The 21,003-nt window shown below is 38.6% G+C and overlaps 1 protein-coding gene across 1 annotated transcript in view; it reads left to right on the top strand.

Moving 5' to 3' along the window:
- The window catches only part of fam135b (family with sequence similarity 135 member B), a 36,614-nt gene extending 17,567 nt beyond the window's left edge, over positions 1-19,047 (top strand). Inside the window, exons 4-20 of the mRNA XM_026300424.1 lie at positions 242-381; positions 2,170-2,240; positions 2,868-3,041; positions 3,956-4,082; positions 7,066-7,225; positions 8,042-8,091; positions 9,042-9,197; positions 11,003-11,076; positions 11,164-11,318; positions 11,418-13,407; positions 15,460-15,626; positions 15,956-16,047; positions 16,187-16,284; positions 17,199-17,350; positions 17,581-17,691; positions 18,233-18,346; positions 18,842-19,047. Coding sequence (XP_026156209.1) covers positions 242-381; positions 2,170-2,240; positions 2,868-3,041; positions 3,956-4,082; positions 7,066-7,225; positions 8,042-8,091; positions 9,042-9,197; positions 11,003-11,076; positions 11,164-11,318; positions 11,418-13,407; positions 15,460-15,626; positions 15,956-16,047; positions 16,187-16,284; positions 17,199-17,350; positions 17,581-17,691; positions 18,233-18,346; positions 18,842-19,047 — 4,037 coding nt within the window. The remainder of the gene's footprint in view (positions 1-241; positions 382-2,169; positions 2,241-2,867; positions 3,042-3,955; positions 4,083-7,065; positions 7,226-8,041; positions 8,092-9,041; positions 9,198-11,002; positions 11,077-11,163; positions 11,319-11,417; positions 13,408-15,459; positions 15,627-15,955; positions 16,048-16,186; positions 16,285-17,198; positions 17,351-17,580; positions 17,692-18,232; positions 18,347-18,841) is intronic.
- The last annotated feature ends 1,956 nt before the right edge of the window (positions 19,048-21,003 follow it).

A 21,003-nucleotide genomic window follows, 5' to 3' on the forward strand; every position in this document is an offset into this window, starting at 1 on the left:
GACACGTTTTATGAATTAAAGGCCTGGTTTTATTCCTGGTTATGACAGTCAGCTCATTTCTTAAACTACAGGTTTTAGCAGTAAAACATCCATTTCTAGTATTGTTTTCAGTGTATCTGTTATTTTAATAACCTGTTATGACATTTCTGTAAACAAGACTAAAGTGCTGACTGTAGTGTCTGTGATACTACTGTAACAGCAAGCTGCTAGTCATTGTACATGTTGTTGTGTCCCATATCAGGAGAATGCAGCTTCAGCTGTGCGGGGGTTTACGACAGCACCGTGTTCAGCCGGATATTTCAGATCCTTTACAGAAATGAGGAGATTTCAGTGAATGATTGCATGATCTTCAAAGTCCACCTGCTGTTGGATGGAGAAAGGGTGAGTCATGCTGGTGACATTTTCTATACAGAATAGGGAATGCCATTTGGCTGCTTGGATTTAATCAGATACCTCACTGTATAATGCATGACTAATGGTTACCATGAAATTGGTGTCTGTATTAGATGGACATCTATTGATACTGTGACTGTCAAGCATACATAAATGTGTATTAATGAAGTAAGGTTGTTGAATAATGGAACAATAAAAAATGCTCTGTTACCTGCTGAAATTTACTCACATGCTGAAGGGTGGGAGATTTTGGCATTATAAGCAAATTTATGATCAGTTGGTGATCTCTAATGACAATTTTAGTCATAAATTAAATTTCTTGTATTCAGTCAAAATAATGGAACAGCCTGAGCTTTCAAGAAATTTGAGGGAAAGAAATCCAAGTTGTAAAATCACTAGTAATGACTAACTCCTCCAACAGGGCATTTCAATGGCATATACATCTTCCCAGGATTCCATTTTATCCTGCAGGTCCCAAGATTATTTTTCTGAAACCAGAATTGTCAGGTTCCTAATAACTGATGATTTGAATGGATGAAGTCTGAGCCTCCAAATGCCATGAAAGGGCACAGTTATTTTCTCTTTAAATGAAGTCTGTCCTTACCACTGTAGACGCGGTGTATTGAGTTGGAATTAAATTCTTTAATTGAAAGACAAATGTAAACAGCCTGTGCTCTAGACTGCCCATGTTCAGCTCAGATGATCAGGTGTGTAACCCTGCCAGACAGTTATTGATATACTGTCCTTTACAGTTTCACCATGGGTGTGACCTTAAATCTACTCTGCCGCCAGAGCTCAAATTGATCAGAGGTGACAGTGATGAGACAGGTCCAGTGCAGAATGTGGGGGATTTAGGATGGCCCCACTTGAAGCTAATCATCCATATGATAGCCATAGTTCAGACATTGGCATCAGTATGCACCATCAGTCAGCTGCTCTCTAACAAACGTCTACAGTGCATTAAGGATGCCTACTTCAGTCTAAATCTAACTTCTTTGTCTCACATGACTCTGGCTACTCCCAATTTTAGAAGATTTTATTAAATGTAGACATTTGCGTGGTGGTGTGGAACCAGAGAAGCTTTAAGGCATGTCAGATTTCAGCTGTAAGCTCTCCCAAAGGCTCCCCACTCATTAACCTTGCAGAGGTTATCTGCTTCTCAAAGCTAGAGATAGCACAGACAAAAATAGACCCTTATTTCCCCTGTGTACACACACTTGTGTGCTTAATCAATCACAAAATCAATATCGGATAGAACTGTCCAATATTGACAAGAATTCTATGTTTACCATATATGTGTGTGTCTACATTTTAGTCTAGTTTCAGGAGAAAGAGAGGAAGAACAGCCTCTTGGCTATATTCAGCAACTTTGGACATCATCTGCAAATGATTCCATTACATCCACTGTCAGCACCACCTTTGTGTGCTCATAAGTTTTGTTCAAATATAAAGCTTCTCAGTTTTGCCAGGCCCTAGTATATACACTCTGAACATGAGAGTGTATATACAGTCTACAGTCGATTAAAACAAATGTAGTAATACAATTTGTGGATCATACACAAAAGATAAAGACTACATTAAAAACTTGACTTAATCTGCATTTTGAACAAGGTTAGTCACATTAGGTCGCATGCTAGATAGTCCAACTGTATAAACTGTAAAACATAATATCCTTGTAGCAGTGCTTGTCTCATTTTGATAAGTCTGTTTCTATGAGGTGTTTTAATTATTTTGCCTACTCCTTCCCTTTTCCTATTTTGTACTGTTGTGTTACAGGTGGAGGAGGCCTTAAGTGAGGTGGACTTTCAGTTGAAGCTGGACCTTCATTTCACCGATAATGACCAGCAGTAGGTTTAATGCAGGAGTAAGAATTGGAAAGCTAGGCATAAATAAGGGCTGTAATTGTGTAGTTTACATCACTGTGCACAGTAAAAGACACAGTCTCTGTTGCTTTATTTTTGACTGCACCGGTATTGAGTGTGAATAAGTCAAGCGTAGTTTATGTTGTATTTGTGTGTTTAAACATTTCACACATTGTCCAAATTGATCACAGGACAACTATATGACTAAATTTCTGACCTCCTTCTCCTTCTCTGATAATATCTCAGCATGAGTCTGTATGACTGCATTATATTGTCTAGATCTCCATTATCATTCCAGTCAAGATCTGGACTTTTTCCACAGACTTTATTTCATAGCTGCAAGGACAAGGTTCTTAAAAATGATTTCAGATTTTTGTTGACCAGCTGTCTGCATTTCAGACATCTTTTAATAAGGATATTTGTCAGTGATGGGTCCAGCTCTAAATAAATAACAGCTTCTTTTCACTACCAAGCAACAGGCTTCCCAATGGTAGATCTGACAGATACATTCATATTTAATATGTGCAATAAAATCACATACGTTGCATTCTTAATCATAAAAAATGCATAAAAACCTTCCTCTGTGTTACTATTACTCCCTCTGTTTGTTAGGTTGGCAGAAATAGTGACAGTCCCATTGATCAGCAGTCGGACCCTCAGCCTGCACTTCCACCCAAGGAGAGGCCTCCACCACCATGTCCCAGTCATGTTCGACTACTTCCACCTGTCCGTCATTTCTGTCTCCATACATGCCTCACTGGTTGCCTTACATCAGCCACTAATCAGGTAGGGAGGCTTTGCAAATATCTTCATTTGACAGACCTTGAATTCACACAAAGCATGAACCCTTATTTGGCATGATATGATCCTGAGAACCAAACTGACTCTACCAAGCCCCACGAGGAAAAAAGGCTTAAAGACTTAATTAAAGACTAACTAACGTGTAGCAAATGTAACCTCATCTCAGGTAATGGTGTGGAGCTTTCAGTTAATTTTTAATTTTATGCTTTTATATTTTGTGTTGTATTTTGTCATTGAGACCCAGACTGGTGCTACTAATGGTAGTCTCTTATGTCACATGTAATCTAAATGTAACCTAGTTAGTTCCAACATGCTAGGCAGCTTAAGCATAATTCATTCTTAGCTTTGCTCTGATGGTTTTTTTTTTTTTTTAACTTAAAAAAATAATTTTTTGCATTTAATAAAGCACCATGCAAACAAATTTGGCATGTAGCACAATCCAAAGCTGTGCCAAACTATGTCTGCTAAATTATCATTGGAAACTCATTTGGGTAAAGGATTTAGCAATTAGAGAATAATTGTTTCTTTTTGGTTATTTTATTGTAATGCTGTTTACACTGGCACGGTTTCTAGTTTATGAGTGAAAACTACAGTATAATTGCAGCTTAACACAAGAGAATGACTTGCTGCCACAGCGTTTTCCTCCTTGCATTTGCTTGACAGTAATATTTAAACTGTATCTGTTATCTGCTTGAAAGGCTAGTTTTCCAAGCCCTTATCTGACGCATTCAGCTTTCAGTATCATAAGCTCAGTTTTTAGCTATGCATTGTATAGATTACAGCAGCCCTTGATTGATTGGAACAGTATCTGCTCTCATCTTATTTGTCTTCCTTCACGCAAATATACAGACAACACTGATGGTTTGTTCCTGCATATGTCATCCCTGTTTTCTTTCCAGCTTTGCACGTACAGGGAAAGGCTCCTGGCTGGGGAAGGGCTCGCCAGAGAGTGTGAACGACCCATCTGCCATGTCCGTAGAGAACCTTGTGTTTGGAGCTGGCTACTGCAAGCCTGTAATCTCAGAGGTATGTTGACCTTTAGTAGTTCAATGGCATTCAAAACAAAAATAACAGAAAGTCAAAGCCCGTTATATTTCATGAAGCTGAAAACAGCACAAAATGCACTGGGCATTGTCCCTGTTAAGCAGGCTGCTAAATGCCAAGCAATGACATAAACACATGATCTTGGTTTGGGGACAGAGGCCCATGGATTAAGCTGTGATTTGTTTTGGGATGTCATCCAGAAGCAACAGGATTGAGTCCAAGAGCTGAACAGAGTCATTCTGGTCTGGATTATAGATCCTGAATTTGTCTGTCCCTCAGAATCAGTCATTTGGTGGGGCTCTGTGGAGCCTTGGAGGCTTAACGCCATAGACCAACACAGAGATTATTACTGTGCTGCACTGTGGCTTTTCATAATATCTGATTAACCCACCTGCCCAGGCATGTAGGGTCCAGGCTTTGCATCTTGAAGTGATAGCACCTCTTGGTGTAGTCGTGTTACTTCCTCTAAAGCCTCTGTACTCATTTACGGTATATTTAAACTGCAAAATTGAAGAAAGTCCAATTACTGTTATCATAATTATTAATCACTTATTATTAATTACTTTTTTATTTATTTAAATTTTATTATATTATTGAACATTTATCAGATAAACATATGTGTTTTATGTATTTCAGTATAGTGTAGTGAAACAGTTCCATGGATTCCCCCAAAAAACAGTAAATTATATTTTTATAGTTTGTTTTTGTAAAGATCTAACAAATAGGATATAAAAATAATACTTTACCATTCTGTACTAACAGAAAATCATGTACAAACAGTGACATAGAGTCCTTTCCAGTACAATATATTTAAAACATGCTCAGAATTAATATGTGGATGGCCGTGGGATGCACTAGCGTTACCTTCTGAGCTGTCACTACATATCAGTGTATATCATACACCTAACAAAGTAATTTGTATTTGATGTAGCCATTATATTTAATCAGAACTATTTCTTACCTATAGATTTCTTTGTGTTTGTCAAATATTTTAACTTAGTATAAGTACAGCTGCAAAGGAATACATTCTATTTTTTGCTTCCCTTTACAACAAGCATCTTTCAAGTCGTGCCGATGTCACGGTCTACACAGTAAATCTTAATGAGCGCCCTGGTTGCCCCCCACCCTTGCTCCTGGTTTTTACTCCCACTCCTGACTGGGCACTTTAATAGGCTCTGCATTTAACCAGGCAGGGGGGTTTCGTTTGATCACAGTAATGAGTTCTGCTCACAAGCGCCACGTACCACATAGCTGCAGGTGAAATCTGTAAACAGTACCGCCTTCTCCTTCACCTTTATTTATTTAGAAATTTTTTTCTTAACCTGCGGCTACACTTCATTTTCAGCTCTTTCCCCCTTAACACCAAAGCATTTCCTGTAAGTGTTATGTTATTTCTCCAAAAATAAAACATTCATGTTGTAGATTTCCACTGATATCAGCTTCAAAAGGAAGAAGTTTCCTTAGTGGTATTAAAAGACATTTTGAGTGGAAAATGATGCTATTAGAAGTGAGACACCTGAGATTATGTGGTGTTTCTGGCTGCAATAAAACACATTCCTGAAAATAACAAGTCAGAAATCATGTCAGAAATAAATTCTTCTCTACCAGTACAAACACTCTTTGGAAGGAGCAGTAATTGGATGCCTAGATAGCACTACACACTGTGACACTGAACTAAAATAGTTCTACAGCAGCAAACAAAAGCAGAAAATCTCATGTCAGATGAACTGGGAAATATCCCAAGAATTGTCAGCACAGAGAGAAACTATGGTTTTAGGATAATGAGTAGTTCATACACAAAAAAAGCTTTTTTTTTTTTCCTTTACTTGCAGACTGATCCTGGCAGGCCTCTATAAAGCTAGAGAGACTTATGAAAGTAAACATACAGATGTTCCTTCCTGGTTCCAGTATATTGCACTTCTGCAATTACAGAGCACGCACAGGTATGATGATAGGGCCAGTGACTTGACTTGCTTGGGGCAAATTATAGTACATCCTCAGATATTCAGGCATTACATGCTTTTCAAAGCTCTAAGGTCTACTGGCGCATAACATCCCAGCCATGGGAAGAACTCTAGGGGTAGCAGACCATTGGACAAAGACAGTGACTGGTCACATTTAAGGCTCGCTGGCTCCAAAATATGACCTCTGACCTGTACTGTACAGTGATAATTGCTTGAGTAAAAGGCCATTAGCTCTTCAGAAAGATAAATGGGACACATGATTATCAAAGGTGTGGTGATTTGCAACTATGTGGACAAAGATTTGTGCAACACTCAGTACATACTGTCAGTGAAATTCAGTTAATATTTCTACTTCATTGTTAGAGAGCCATCTACTGGAAATGTTACATCTTATATTTACCTATACCCCCAGTCAAAAGTTAGGACACACTTCCCCATTCAATTAAATGAGAAAGTGTGTCCAAACTTTGGACTGCAAATGCAATTCACTGAAAAGTGAAGAGAGATTGTCCTTGATACACAGGAATTATTTATTCCTCATTAAGCTGCTTTGGTCCGTTTAATCACATAGCTCACTTATCATTTTTAAACATTTGAATAGGTTTCATATTCACTTTGTGTATTCAGCACACTATTTTCTCCTGCAACAGTGATACCTTGAATACTTCTCCAAATGCGTGTAAACTTTTAAAGGTCATAAGATGGTTGCACTACATCCCCATCGTGCCTCATATAGTACACATTCTACTTTGCTTTTACAGCCTATAGCAAGCTGTGTTTAGGGCCCATTTGTTTCATATGTCACATTTGATCTTTCAAGTAATTATCTTCGTTTTGCCAATGCAAAAACAAGGCTCCTATTAACTCGAGGTCAGTGACAGGCCTACTCAGATGGCAGCAATAAAGTTCAAGTATGTGAACATGTCCGTAGTTAAGGTGAGCCATTTTGACTGCTGACCTACATAGCAGCTGACATTTCCTCTGGGGCTGCTTCTCCCCAGGGAAGCTTTTATGTGGCCAGTGAAAACTGCCTGCAGAGAGCTCATACGTGGCACCGAAGACTTTGTCGCCTCCTGTTGGTGGCACACCGAGGCCTGCACACCTACTACACTGCATTGATGAAGGAAATCCCACAGCTCCAGCAGACTTCAATGGACTCAGGTGAGCATATGTTAAGCTTTCTACTGAAATTGTTTTTGTTTTGGTACTTAAATACATTGTAAAATAATTAAAATAAATGATTGAAACTCATATTTCAAAATGTATAAAATACTATTAGTATGGGCACTACTTATATCAAAATGTGACAAACATTCTATGTCTTTGCTTACAATATATCATGATAAACATTGTAAAAATGCTCCAGTAACATAGCCCCAAAGTATACAAAATATACATACCCAGTATTCATATTATAATATGTGTCACTAGATTATTACTACTGATCCATGAATGTGTAAGCAGCAGTTTATTGTTGCTGCTAGTGAAGGCAAAGCTACTTTAACAATTTGTACACAGTTGAGTAGTTTGATCTACAATAAGGCATCCCATGATACAAGCAGATCATATGTTACGGACAAAAAAAACTGCAGTCTGAAATGTGACCAGTAACAAAGACCATAAATGCATAATTATGTAACACCTCTCAAATATAGTGCAGTTCAAGTATGAAGTAGCAGAAAAGAACAAATAAATGTACAGACTTACTTGCAACAGTTTTAAATAGTACACACTTAGATTTTACAGCCTTTAGCTATTGATTTTATTTTATATTTCTTAATTTTGCCATCATTCAGCATAATCTACTTACTTTGGTTTTAGTCTTCAGTTCCAAAGAGGATTAATATATATCTTTGAGTTTTATGTTACATTTCAACATCGAATATTTGACATTTGGTCATTAAATTCCTTTTGCTTGGTAGACATAATGTAATGCATTTTTTTTTGCACTGAGCTCTGCAAATAATCTTTCCACAGAAGGGCTGCCTGTAGAAGACACTCTAAATCAGCTCACAACAGGGTTACAGGTATGTTTATTCGCTGAACTACTTACTGTACACAAAATTGTTGGTACCCTTCCAAAGAGATTAGAGGTGAACTCCAGGGTCAAGGTACATCAGTGTCAGATCGCACCATCCATCACTGTTTGAGTCAAAGTGGACTTAATGGAAGACGACCGAGGAGGACTCCACTGTTGAAAGCAAATCATAAAAAAGAGAGACTGGAATTTTCCAAAATGCAGATTGACAAACTTTGCACAAAGCTTTGGACAGATGAGACAAAACTGGGGTTTTTGGCAAATCACATCAGCTCTTTGTTCACAAACACAAAAATGAAGCAGACAAAGGAAATAACGCCGTACCTACTGTGAAACATGGAGGAGGCTCGGTTATTTTCTGGGGCTGCTTTGCTGCATTTGGCACAGGGTGTCTTGAAACATGCAGTCTGGAGAAGGCACCCTTCAAACCTGAGACAGCTGGAGCAGTTTGATCACGAGGAGTTGGCCAAAATACCTGTTGACAGGTGCAGAAGTCTCATTGAGAGTTACAGAAATTGCTTGATTGAAATGGTTACCTCAAAAGGTTGTGCAACAAAATATTAACTTAGGGTACCATCATTTTCATCCAGGCCAGTTTAGTTTTTTTATTTTTTTTTAATCTTCTATTCAACCACAATTCAAAAGAAATGTCTGTTTCAAGTTATTTCAGTGACCATTGAGCGTTTTTCTTTTGTCCATGTGTGTAATAATGCCTTTCAGGTGTTGATGTACTATATATTGATAAATATGATGGAACAACTGGTTTTTTAAATTTATCATCCTTTCAAATAGTGAACAGCTTTGATTGATTTCTAAGATCAGTGAATTTCCTTCAACAATCTATAGACAATCAAGTCAGTCAGACTTCATTTTGGCAAAATTAATAGATCCAGTTTGATAATATATAAATATATATTTTTTCTGTCTCCGTCCCATAAGCTGGAGGAAGGCCATGAGAAAGTGGCAGAGCAGATCAGCAAGGACGTGAGCCAGCTCTGCTCCCAGCTGGCTGCTCTGTGGAGTCGCTTCCTGGAAGCTGCTGTGCTCAACCCACACATCCTCTCCTATTTGGCCCAGGAGCACCACACGCTCAGGGTGAGAGTCACACACCATCAAAGGCAGGCTTATTCAATGCTAAAACGTCAGCATTTACTGTGTGTTCTCAGTTCACATCAGCCTCGATAGTATTACAGTTAGAGATGCACCGATTGACTGGCCAGTGATCAGAATTGGCTGATTTTTGGCATGCTTTTTTTCACTCTCATGTCTTGCCAATTCCAAGCTGATCCTTTTATTGCCAGCAACACAGCCACGCGCACACTCACAGTCGCGTGTAGACAGGTCGTTGGCGTGGAAGTTCTTTTCTGAGTGAAGATAACACAAAATAACATTTATAAGGCCAAAATACAACATGGGGGAACAACCATTTTTGTTAGTAATCCTACATTGTTAGTTATATTTTATTTCTAATTTTTTCAAGGTTTTGTTGTTAAAGTTACTTTGTTATGAGAAGATCCGGTATCCTTTATTCATTTCTTTCATCATAAAATAAAAAATTGACGAAAAGAAGATTTTTGTTAGTATAACTCTACTATGTTAGTTACAGGAACTCATTTTATACCTTTTTCAAGGCACAAAGCACTTTATTTTGCTGTGAGAAGATCCTCTAATGTTTAATAATTTCTTTTATTATAAAATTTAAAATTTCACTGAAGAAAACATTTCTGTATACGCTTTCATTACAGTTCTTCTACTAGTATAAAATTATGGAATGATGAATTGGCTTGAGTAGTAAAAATTCACATTGGCTTCAGGAAGTATTCAGATCCCTTCGTGTTTTGCAGAGTTTATTGTGTTGTCGATTTATTTTGAAATGGACAGAATTTGATTTACCCCAATGACAAAGTAGACATATTTTTTTTAAATAAAGAAACTGAAATTTCTCATTTACAAACATATCTGTAGCACTCAATTATGGTTAGGTACATTCTTTTTGCTTTCATTTTCCTTAAGATTTTCTAAAGCTTTGAGTGAATACACAGGTACACAGTGTCTTCAATAAATTAAATGAGATTTAGAACGTCCAGGACTCATCCTACAGTTGGGCATCCTGCTGAGTAATTGGGCATGAATGGCCTTGCTCAGGGAGGTGACCAACAGCCACTGAAACAAAGATTCTGAAGTCTTCTGCAGAAATGGGAGAATCTGCTGGAAGTATGACCATCTCAGCAGCTCTCCACCAATCAGACCTCTATGGTAGAGTGGCTAGACTAAATCTAAAGTACGAATCATATGCAAAGTGTGCTTGGAGTGCTAAGTGGCATTAAAATGACTTAAATATATGCAGAGGGATATATATGTAATGTAACTTGTTACTGCCCATCTCTGATTAAGACTTAAATTGAATAAACTCTGATCTCCATCTAACCCTAACCCTAACCTTATCCAATGCCATCTATTCACTCAGCTGTTTAATGTGAAAGTATATTTCACAGTGGAATAGTACTGTTTCATCTCAGTTGTTTGTAAATAATGAACGTGTTTGCTTAAATATGAAATTACCCCAAGGGGATACTATGATATCATAACTCCACTAGTTGAATTAAGATTTCAATTAACACTTATTCTGTAATTTTTGTGTGGTGGAAAAATAGTTCCTGATGATTTGCACATCACAGTGGCTGAGTTTCCATGATGATGTATTTCTTATTGGAGGTGAATAAGGTGAAGATTTTGGCTCAGGCTTGTTTTACAGGCTAAAACTTGTGATATGAACCTTGCTATGTGTGAACACTTGACTGACAACACCGACTGCTTTCATCATCTTGTTAACACCATTAAAGATGAGACTGAAGCTCCATCAAGGTGAAAATTCTTTTGTTTGCTTCTGGAAAAACCAGGTCAGGAGGTTCTCTGAGGCGTTCTTTTTCACTGAACACCCCAAAGAGGTTTCTCTGACTTTTCAAGAGGAATTGTAAGTACCTGCCTTTGTAGAAAGAGAATAATGAATTCTGTGCAAGAAAAGATGGGATATATTTATGATATCAAACTACTAATTCAGAATCAACAGACATGGCCAGATAGCTGCAGAAGTGCGAGGTTCAGACTACCTGACCAAAATGCCACCTTTACCTGTTGAATGCCTGGACATTGATGGAGACTGGAACAGCCTGCCCATCATCTTTGAAGACAGATATGTGGAATCCCATCAAACAGGTAATACAGAAGGTTATATAATTATTATTTTGTTTGTACAGATTTTACATTTTAAGATCAAAACTTTATTTCAGAACTGCAATGTCCATGCCTTTTCAGACGGGGTATCACATATGCCAATACTTGCAACGACTGATGAACAGACCAACTCAAATCCTGCCATCACTCCTGCCAGTAGTATTTTCGAGAGATGCCAGGCAGCCAAATCACCAGCAATACCCCAGGAATCCTTGGACAGTGATGACTGCATAGACTTGCCCACATATGTGTCCCTTATAGCAGAACAGAGTAAGACACACAGCAACATCAGAAGTATTCAGAGCCCCATTCCTCCTAATGGCAGTGATGAACTGTGTCAAGCAGAGGCAGAAAATGTTAAGGAATCAGCAGAAAAACAAGGCCAGGTTGAGGAGAACAATAGTTTAAGTATGAGGTACATCACAGGGGAGCCTTGTAGTATAATTCCATGCAGTGGAGAAGCAATTCTGGTTCTCCCCTCAAACCACAACCCTCTCATTGACTCTAACAACAGCAGTTATGTGTCTTCTGTTCATCATGTAACAGAGGATACCACAAATGGCAAAAATGCAAGAGAAAGTGAAAAGAATGAAGAGGAGTCTGACATTGCAATGCCATTAAACCACTCCATGGATGATGAGAGTGAGGATGTTCCTCTCATCAGTCTGCCTATTGCCCATGCGAACCCAGTTATACCTTCCTTTCCCGGCGATCACAGAAAAGATATGACTCATCGTGGAGGCCTAGTTGGCCCCAAGATCATGAAGCGCTCGTCCTCCGTTATTTCTGACTCAGGTATTGAGAGTGAGCCCAGCTCAGTGGCATGGCCCTTGGAGGTTGCACTGCGAGGCCGGCCTCTGGACTTCTCCAGTGAACGGGAGATCCCACAGCAAATAGTTTGTCGCCACCCAGTTCACCGCAGCTCTCTTGAAGGCCTTCAGATGGAGAGTAACGGAAGCCTTCCTAGTGGAGGTATACAGGCCTCACTCACCTCTATTAGCTCCTTGCCCTATGAGGAGGACCAGCAACAACGTCAGCTCAGCAAACTGACCAAGTCAGTCTCTGCACCACAAATAAGTAGTCCAGAAGACACTGAGGAAGACCTTGTGCTACTCAGTCAGGAAGTAGATACTAAGAACTTAGAGCGACACCAGGATTCATGTAAGATTAACAGCTCTTCTTTGACCAGTAACCTAGATTCAGAACAATCTGAATCATCTCTATTAGACATAAGTTCAACAACAAATCTTGCCCATATTCTTAAGGAGAGTATTAGCTCTGAAAAGTCAGACCCTACACAGTACCTATCAGAGACATACAGAGCCAAGATAGTGTTAAGTGTTGTGTCTGAAGTTTTGCTTTTACAAGAGTCTGTAGAAAGCCCTAATGTGAAGGAAAGCACTGTTATTGGCTGCCAGGGGAAGAATATGAACCATCAAACACACATCAGTGAAGTAAACGCCTCAGTGGAGGATGTGCAACTTGTTGAATTGGAAACACCGCCCTGTAGCTGTGGAAACAAGCCATGTGTGCATAGAAATGCAGCAAATCATGACAGAGTTAACACTGGAGATGAGTGCCAAAGTTTCCATCACACCAGACTGCTAGGTATTGAGGTCCAGGAAGGTCTAGATCCCTCCCGAACGCTTCTAGAACCTTCAGGGCTTCAACAATCCAGTGACTTTTCCAACAGTACCACCACGACCCAGAGGCCCAGTGAGCTGGCAGGGCTGACAGCCAATGAAATCACGTCATCTGTTGACCTCAGTGGGATATCGTTCAGTGAGAAAGAACCTTTAGACTGTCAGAATAAGTCCTCTAAGATCCCCAGCTCAGGGCTAGCCTTCATGAATAAGAAGATGGTGGAAGTGGTAAACATGTCAGTGTCTTGTGCTCCAACCTGTCTGCCATTTTCCTCTGTGTTGAGAGACTCTCCATCTATCAGTGGAATGTCAGCTCGCCAGGCTACCTCACCTATCACCCATCAGCCCCTGGGTTCATTTGGTATAATCTCCTCATCATCACTCAGTCCTCTGAACATGGATGACGAGACCAATGAACGAATGCTAAAGTAAGTTTATGGTGTTGCAAAGAACAAATTGTGCTGTAAAAGTTTTAAACTCTATTTAAAATTAAATAGCGAGTTGTTCTCTAGTTCACCTTTGTAAAACAAATTTCCTCTGATATCCTTGAAAAACATTCTGCTAAAATTAAAGACATGTACAGTATATTGTCTTTGCATGAACTGACAGCATTCCATTGTATCTCTATGTAAAAAGAGGTCAGATAACAGTGGGCTACAAAACAAAACATATCAAAACAAAAACTGCACAATTGACTTTCTAGCATATCTTTCTAACAGACAGAGCCAGACTACAGCCAGACTCAATTGACTTAAAAAAAAATAGCTTTCTAGCTAGCTTGGGATTTTTAGCAGGCAGAATGCCCAAATGGATAGACCCTGTAGCAGCCTGCTACCCAACACAAAAGAGCCCCAGACTGTGAACTGGAACCTATATTAGCTTTCCACACAAAACACAACATAATGAACTGAAAAATACAGTGCTTAAACTATAACACTGAAAATTACATTTCAAGACATATATCAGACACAGAATGAGGAAAAAAAGCAGAGAGAAGAGACCAAACCAGGCTGTTTACAGCAGTGTCAGTGAATAAATGCTAATAATCACCCTGGATTGTTTAGTTGTGGGTGTGAATAGAGGTTATTAAGATTTGGTTTCTGTTAGCCTTGGTTTTGACATGGTGCAAAATCTCATACTTCAGCTGAAAACTGCAGGTGCCGCAAAGATGTTCACCTTAAAACAGTGCCCCTTGTGTCTCGGAGGAGAAGAGTAGGACATAACAAAGTTGAGGCGGTTGTCAGACTTTTATTGTAGCTATATGTTTTTTCATGAATAGTTTGTTTAATTTAGAATTGATATAACAAACCTGATTACGATTACTGATTATTTGGGATGTCCAAAACCTGAATTTTTTTTGTTTTCAGGGGAGCTCAAGCTCCAGGCTCCCCAGGCACAACAGTAATTTGAACACTGTGCACTGAACCAATTTTTCATTTGAATTTATTTTCTCTGAACTTTTGAGACACACCTTTAGGGTTTTTAACTCTGTTATTCAAACAAAGCAAGTTTAAAGCCATAGTTTGTGTATTAATGCCCTTGCCAACTCAGCTGTCAAACATAAACGTTAGCCTGAACACACAGAAACTTAAAGGCTATGGGAGAGTTTTTGTTGTATCTCCAAAGTCACATGTTAACATGAAATTGGAAACAAATTTTTCATTGTATTTCTTTTTTACATCAAACAGCTCAATGGCTTTAGTGATTCCAGTTGGACTTCAGCGCAAGTATGTTCGTTTAGATGTGTTATTTATGTTCAGGCATGTCAGAAGATGTCTTTCTGAAGTAAATGCCAATAAATAGTGTTTCTGAAAATACAGACCTTCTTCCAAGTAAAACTTTGTAGGAGTGAGATTATAATCCACATCAACTTCTGGAAACAAGGCCAGAACACGAGGCTTTATGGGTATGCAGAGACTGGCTGTTGACATCTGGTGCAGTAACTGGCACTTACTCATACTTGGAAAATCAAGCATGTCAAAATAAAGTGAGGGCAAATTTGAAGCAAGAACGTCAAGACGAGGTGAAATTCCTCCTGAGTGTATTAAAGCATATCAGAATGTGTAGACAAATCCATTATGACTAGCTGAAAGTACACGAACTGGAATCGGATTTGTTGTGACACCTCCATGGCTAAAATCTGTAACCTGGCAGATGACAGGGTAGTAAAACTTATGAAGCTACTTGTGAGTCTGGGAAGATTTTTTTCACAAGCCTTACTTAGAAGTGGGCAATATGAACTGAAATTTATCAAAATGCAAAATAATGCAAGGCCATTATAGTTTGGGCCAAAGGAAGAAAACTGTTAAGATGATTTACATTTACAAGATGTGAAAAGTGACATCTTAGATCAGTATTTTATCTATGCATTTATAGCTAAGAATGACCATTTTTGTTTGCTTTTACACAAGTGCTGGAAAAGTCTTGCAACATGCAGAGTATAATCTCTCTGGTTGTTTTGTGAATATTATTTTCTCTAGTTTCTACAAAGCCAAAGAAGAACTGTTCAAAGAGTTGAGCTTTCAGGCCAGCCTGTACAGTGACCTTCCTCTCTTGGCATCAGATCTACCATACTTCCCCCCTGAGGAGGACGATGAGGAGTTTGATGATGGCATACATCTAGTGGTGTGTGTCCATGGGCTTGATGGTGAGTCTGCATACACTTGAAGGTGCTGGTTCACCACAGTCCAAATCCATTACAAGAACATAATAATTATTAAACTGACACATCTGGTGCCATACTGTACATCCATTACCATTTCAGTGTCTTATTAGCAATATAATGTAGTCTCTGAGAATATACACTACACTCTAATACTATTATCACACTTTAGAGTCTGTGAATACTAATTTCTTAAAACGTACTCCAGGTGTCTCTTAAATGATTAATGGTGTTTCTGCATAAAAGTTGGGACAAAAAAGAAAAAAAATATTCATAAAAATAATTTATAAAACTAATTTCCTCTTTGCTTTCAGGAAACAGTGCAGACCTTCGGTTGGTGAAGACTTTTATTGAGTTAGGACTGCCAGGTTCCAGGCTCGACTTCCTCATGTCTGAAAGGAACCAGGTACGTTTGTGAAATAATGGAGACGAGGTGCAAAATGATGACATACACATATTATATATTTCACATATTATGTGAATGCACTTTAAGGCAATTTGTAGAGCGTTGACGGCTGTGCTTTTCTTCGGCTGTCTCCCTGCAGACTGACACGTTTGCAGATTTTGACATGATGACAGACAGGTTGCTGGATGAAATCATTCAGCATATCCAGCTGTACAACCTTACCATAGGGAGGATAAGGTCAGTCGCTCACTTTTAATACGGTGCAACATAAATGCTACCTAACAACTCATTTTTTTTATTGATTTTGAATGATTATTTAAGGAATGCTGGAACTGGGGAAATCATTTAGCAGCAGTTTGTTTGGTCAGTAGATGGCAGTAGAGACCATACATTTACAAAGAATGTCTTAGCTTATTAAAATCACTGGTTCATGATAATATATAGACTGTACAAACTCAGAATGGATGAAAAGCTCTTATCATACAGTGCCAATAGGTTTCTGACTTTCACTTGATAGACTGTGCTCCTTTTTGCCTCATTGTGTTGCCTAGTTCCCATCAAATTAAGCTATTCATCTTCTTGCTTAATTGCCCTCAATGTGCCAATTTATTTTTTCCTAAGAGTTTCCACCCAAGTTTGTTAACTTTCTTTATTGTGGTGTATTCTCTAGAGAGTAAGTATCAAAGACAAAAGCAATGGAGTGCCACAACAGCATCTGGTTCTTTCCACATTACCTCTATATTTAGTTTGGTAGGAGACAGATGAGTAGGAGCAGACATGGCGATGAGGGATTTTGGGTAGCGCTCTAGCAGTACACTAATTAAACTAAGTGACAGACATAGCTTTATGAATCTAATATTTCCCACTGCTGGGAAGACACTATGTTATGTCCTCTGTGTTAGCATCATTAAGTTGTCATTGCCTATGAGAATGTTTAAAGATTTAACAAGTTAATGAATTTTCTGTAATTACCAATGTTCAGCAAGAATCTCCAAATAGCTTTAGTTGGCACCAATTTCCTGTTACAGAAGAGTCTATAATAAGATGTTGCACTGTGTCATAGGTCAGCAGCGTTGGAGGAGCTGTTTTTCCAGCCACCCACTCAAATTGCAAGTTTATCTCTCTGAAAGTTGTTTGTCTTCGGCCAACAGCTTCATCGGACACTCTCTTGGGAACATCATCATTCGCTCAGTACTGACTAGGCCGCGCTTCCGCTGCTATTTGCCCAAACTGCACACTTTCCTCTCGCTGTCAGGCCCACACTTGGGAACGCTGTACAACAACAGCACACTGGTCAGCACAGGTGAGGCTCTGGGAAAAACATACACTGTAGACGTGCTGTTTTTGCAGTGCTGTACAGCGCTGCATTTCAATGTTTTGTGCTCCTCAGCAGCATGTAGTCTTATATGAAAGAATAACATCCATGCTGCTCTGCTTCTGCGCTGGGTGTTCAAAAAAACCTTATTATGTATGTGTGTGTGTGTGTGTGTGTGTGTGTGTGTGTGTGTGTGTGTGTGTGTGTGTGTTGCTTAGGTCTATGGTTAATGCAGAAGCTGAAGAAATCAGGGTCCTTGCTACAGCTCACCTTCCGGGATCACGTTGATCCCCGGAAAACGTTCCTCTATCTCCTGAGTCAGAAACCAGGTAGGGCGTGATAGTAGCCAAATTTGAAACACAGACAGTATATTCACTGCCTCACTTTACAGACTATTATTTGAAAGATAGTGTATTCAAATATTCATGAAAATGTTGTCATCTTGTATTTTTTGTCAAATTTCTGTGTCAGCGCGCTAACACACAAACCCCTGCCAGCGAGCTGTGAGAGGCCTGTGAGAGGCCTCCCCACTGTGTGAGTGGAACAAAGCAGTCGTTTGTCACACAGGCTTGAAGAAGATAAGCCTGAAAATGCTTTTTTTTCCCTCTGGAACTGTGGCAGGCTGACAAAATGATCCAGACCCTGTCATTGGAAACCCACCAGTGCACTCCCTTAAAAGCACAGTGACAGGAGACTAGAGAAAAAAAAACACAGTTTTATCGTATCAAGCCTGTCATTGTACTTTGTGATTGTACTTTTACAACCAATTCACTCCTTTCCACTGTCTTCCACTCTCTCTATTTTTCTCTTTCACACACATACAAACACACCATGCAGTTTAATTTACAAATCTGTTTTGTCTCTTTTCAGGGTTACAGTTCTTCAAGAATGTGGTCCTGGTAGCGTCGCCACAGGACCGTTATGTTCCTTTCCATTCTGCCAGAATAGAGATGTGCAAAACTGCGCTCAAAGACAGAACCACAGGTCAGAAGTCCACGCATTTATGCTCTACTGTATTCTCTTATCTGGAGTATATTTACAATGACTTTCAACTTTTATGACAATAGATCATTTTTACTCTCTCTAATACTAAATATTGATCGTAACCAGGCATCTATAAACATCACTGTGTAATGACAATGTAATGGTGAAAGAAGAAACAACATATGCTTCCTCTTACATTTTTAAAGTTCAGCTTATGGAGTGTACAAATTACAAATTCTGGTTATATAGGTGATTATGTGCCAGACTATTATGTTCTGGCTATATGTAGTGCCAACAATAGTGACTGGAACATAACCCCCAGTGTAACCACAAATTGCCTCAACTGACTGGAGACAAGCATATTCCTCAAAATATGCCTAAAATATCAAAGTATCTGTACCACCGGTTTGTGTGATCACAGCAGATTTTTATATAAAAAAAAATTATTTGTACCTTGTAGGACTCATCATATTTTTCCTCAATTTTGCTTTAAAGGGCCCGTGTACACCGAGATGATCAACAACCTCCTGCAGCCCCTTGTAGAGGCTAAAGAGTGTCGACTCATCCGCCAGAATGTGTTCCACGCTCTGCCCAACACAGCCAACACCTTGATAGGCCGGGCTGCCCACATTGCTGTCTTGGACTCAGAGCTTTTCCTTGAGAAGTTCTTCTTAGTGGCAGGGCTCAACTACTTCAAGTAACAGTGCTTCTACTGCACACTTATGCACATAACCTGTTGGTGGTGGACAGAGCTGATTTTGTGGCTTAAGTTCCATAACTTCACCTTGTACAATATGTAATGTATATAATCCCTAGCATCTAAGAGGCAAGACCTGTATATCCCTTCGGTTAGGATTGTTAGCAGCTGTTATAAAAGATCAGCGTATTGTGACTGTTTAAATTGCTAATTCAGAATCTGAGGCTGACGTGTAGCCATGCAAAACAAAACATCTTACTACATCTTTAACAGGATTGATTGAGGATGTTTTGTCGGCCTTATGAATACTCTCTCAGCTAGAACACTAACAGATGCTGAATGTGGTCTAAAAGTTTTGACTAATTTCCCTTTAGAGTTGGTTTTGAGCCTTCAGTGTCACTGGTTGATTGAATTCTTCTTTAAGGGTTATACCAATGACAGTCTTACCATTATCCTTAGAACTGAGGCAATAGATGCAAAGCATTTTATCCCCCCTGATTGTACATGAAGTATTTTGTTGTACAAAACGTCAATGTTCCTTTATACAGAAATGGATATATTGTTTAAAATTATTTATTTTTATCTGCTTATGTATCTAAAGTGTAAGTAGTCAATCTAATTGTGATTGTTTTTGTGTTATCATCAAACCCATCAAATGAAAATCAAAGTGTTTATACAACATAGGTGGAAGTGATGCGCTATGTAGCCTATACTACAATACAGTAGATATTTCAGAGTCTGCTTTTTCACACATTATTTATTTATATTTAACTGCACTTCAGTTCTGCTTAAATCATAAACTATGATCAGCTATGCTGCAGCATAATGAGCCATACAAAATCTTTAATACAAAGTGGCTCTCTCAGGTTAGCCTTCCCTCTTTAATTGATTGTTTGTACTGACTGATTTATAGGTGGGATTGACTAAATTCAGGAACTGATTGTTCACCAAGTAGTAGTTGATCACATTGAAACAGTTAGTGCTGCTAATTCTCCTGTTGGCATAACAGCTTTATGGAAGGGGAGGGGGCTAATGAGCTGCTGTAATTTAAAGAGCACCAGCTGAACCTCAAATGAACAAAAATATGTGAGAACTAGCTAGTTAGAATTAAAGTAAATATAGATACACGAGCTGGTTGAAAATGCTATCTCCAACTACCTTTCCACATTTATATTATGGACAAAAAAATCCCATCAGTCCATTGTTTTGTTCTAACATACCCCTGCATGCACTCACATATGAGCTCATAGTAGTATATTTACACTTTAATGTTACAAAGGATAACAGTTAACTGAGGTACTCAGTAAATACAATATCATGTTATGTTGGCTAGGGTTACTAGAGTCTAAAATTTCACCAAATCCAATAAAGACCAGGAGAGACCTGGCAACATTAGTTCAAATTCTAATATTAATTAGGACACACACACACACACACAATTCTAGACTGAAGACTTGTTTTTTTATAATGTAACCTCTAACCTCATAACCAAATTTAAGCTAGTTATATAATGATGTGCTCCTTGTCCAGTTACCTATGTACTATATATACAATATGTACAATAGCTGGACATGCTAATGACTACAGCTTTTATTAGAGCAGATGAACATAAAGTTTAATTAATGAATTACATAATGGTAAAGGGTTTAATAATTGTTTTGATTACCTATCTAACAGTATTCCTGTAAAGGCAGAAAACAGGCTTACTGATATAATCAACAGCAAATAACCACATTATCCATGACTGTACAGTGCAATATTATGGTCTAATGACCATCGTTTTCTTAATGAGATCTTTTGAATTGTTAGTTAAAATCCTCTACAGTCACGTGGATTTCATAAGGCAATTTGAAAATCTTTATTTTTTTTAAATAGCATCAAATCAGGGTGTCATTGCTTTTATTTTCTAGAAAAGAGGATGGTTTAGCATAATACAGACCCACTGCCAAGATTCTCCCTC

This window comes from Mastacembelus armatus, chromosome 11 (genome assembly GCF_900324485.2).
Source record: "Mastacembelus armatus chromosome 11, fMasArm1.2, whole genome shotgun sequence".
NCBI classification, from domain to species: domain Eukaryota; kingdom Metazoa; phylum Chordata; class Actinopteri; order Synbranchiformes; family Mastacembelidae; genus Mastacembelus; species Mastacembelus armatus.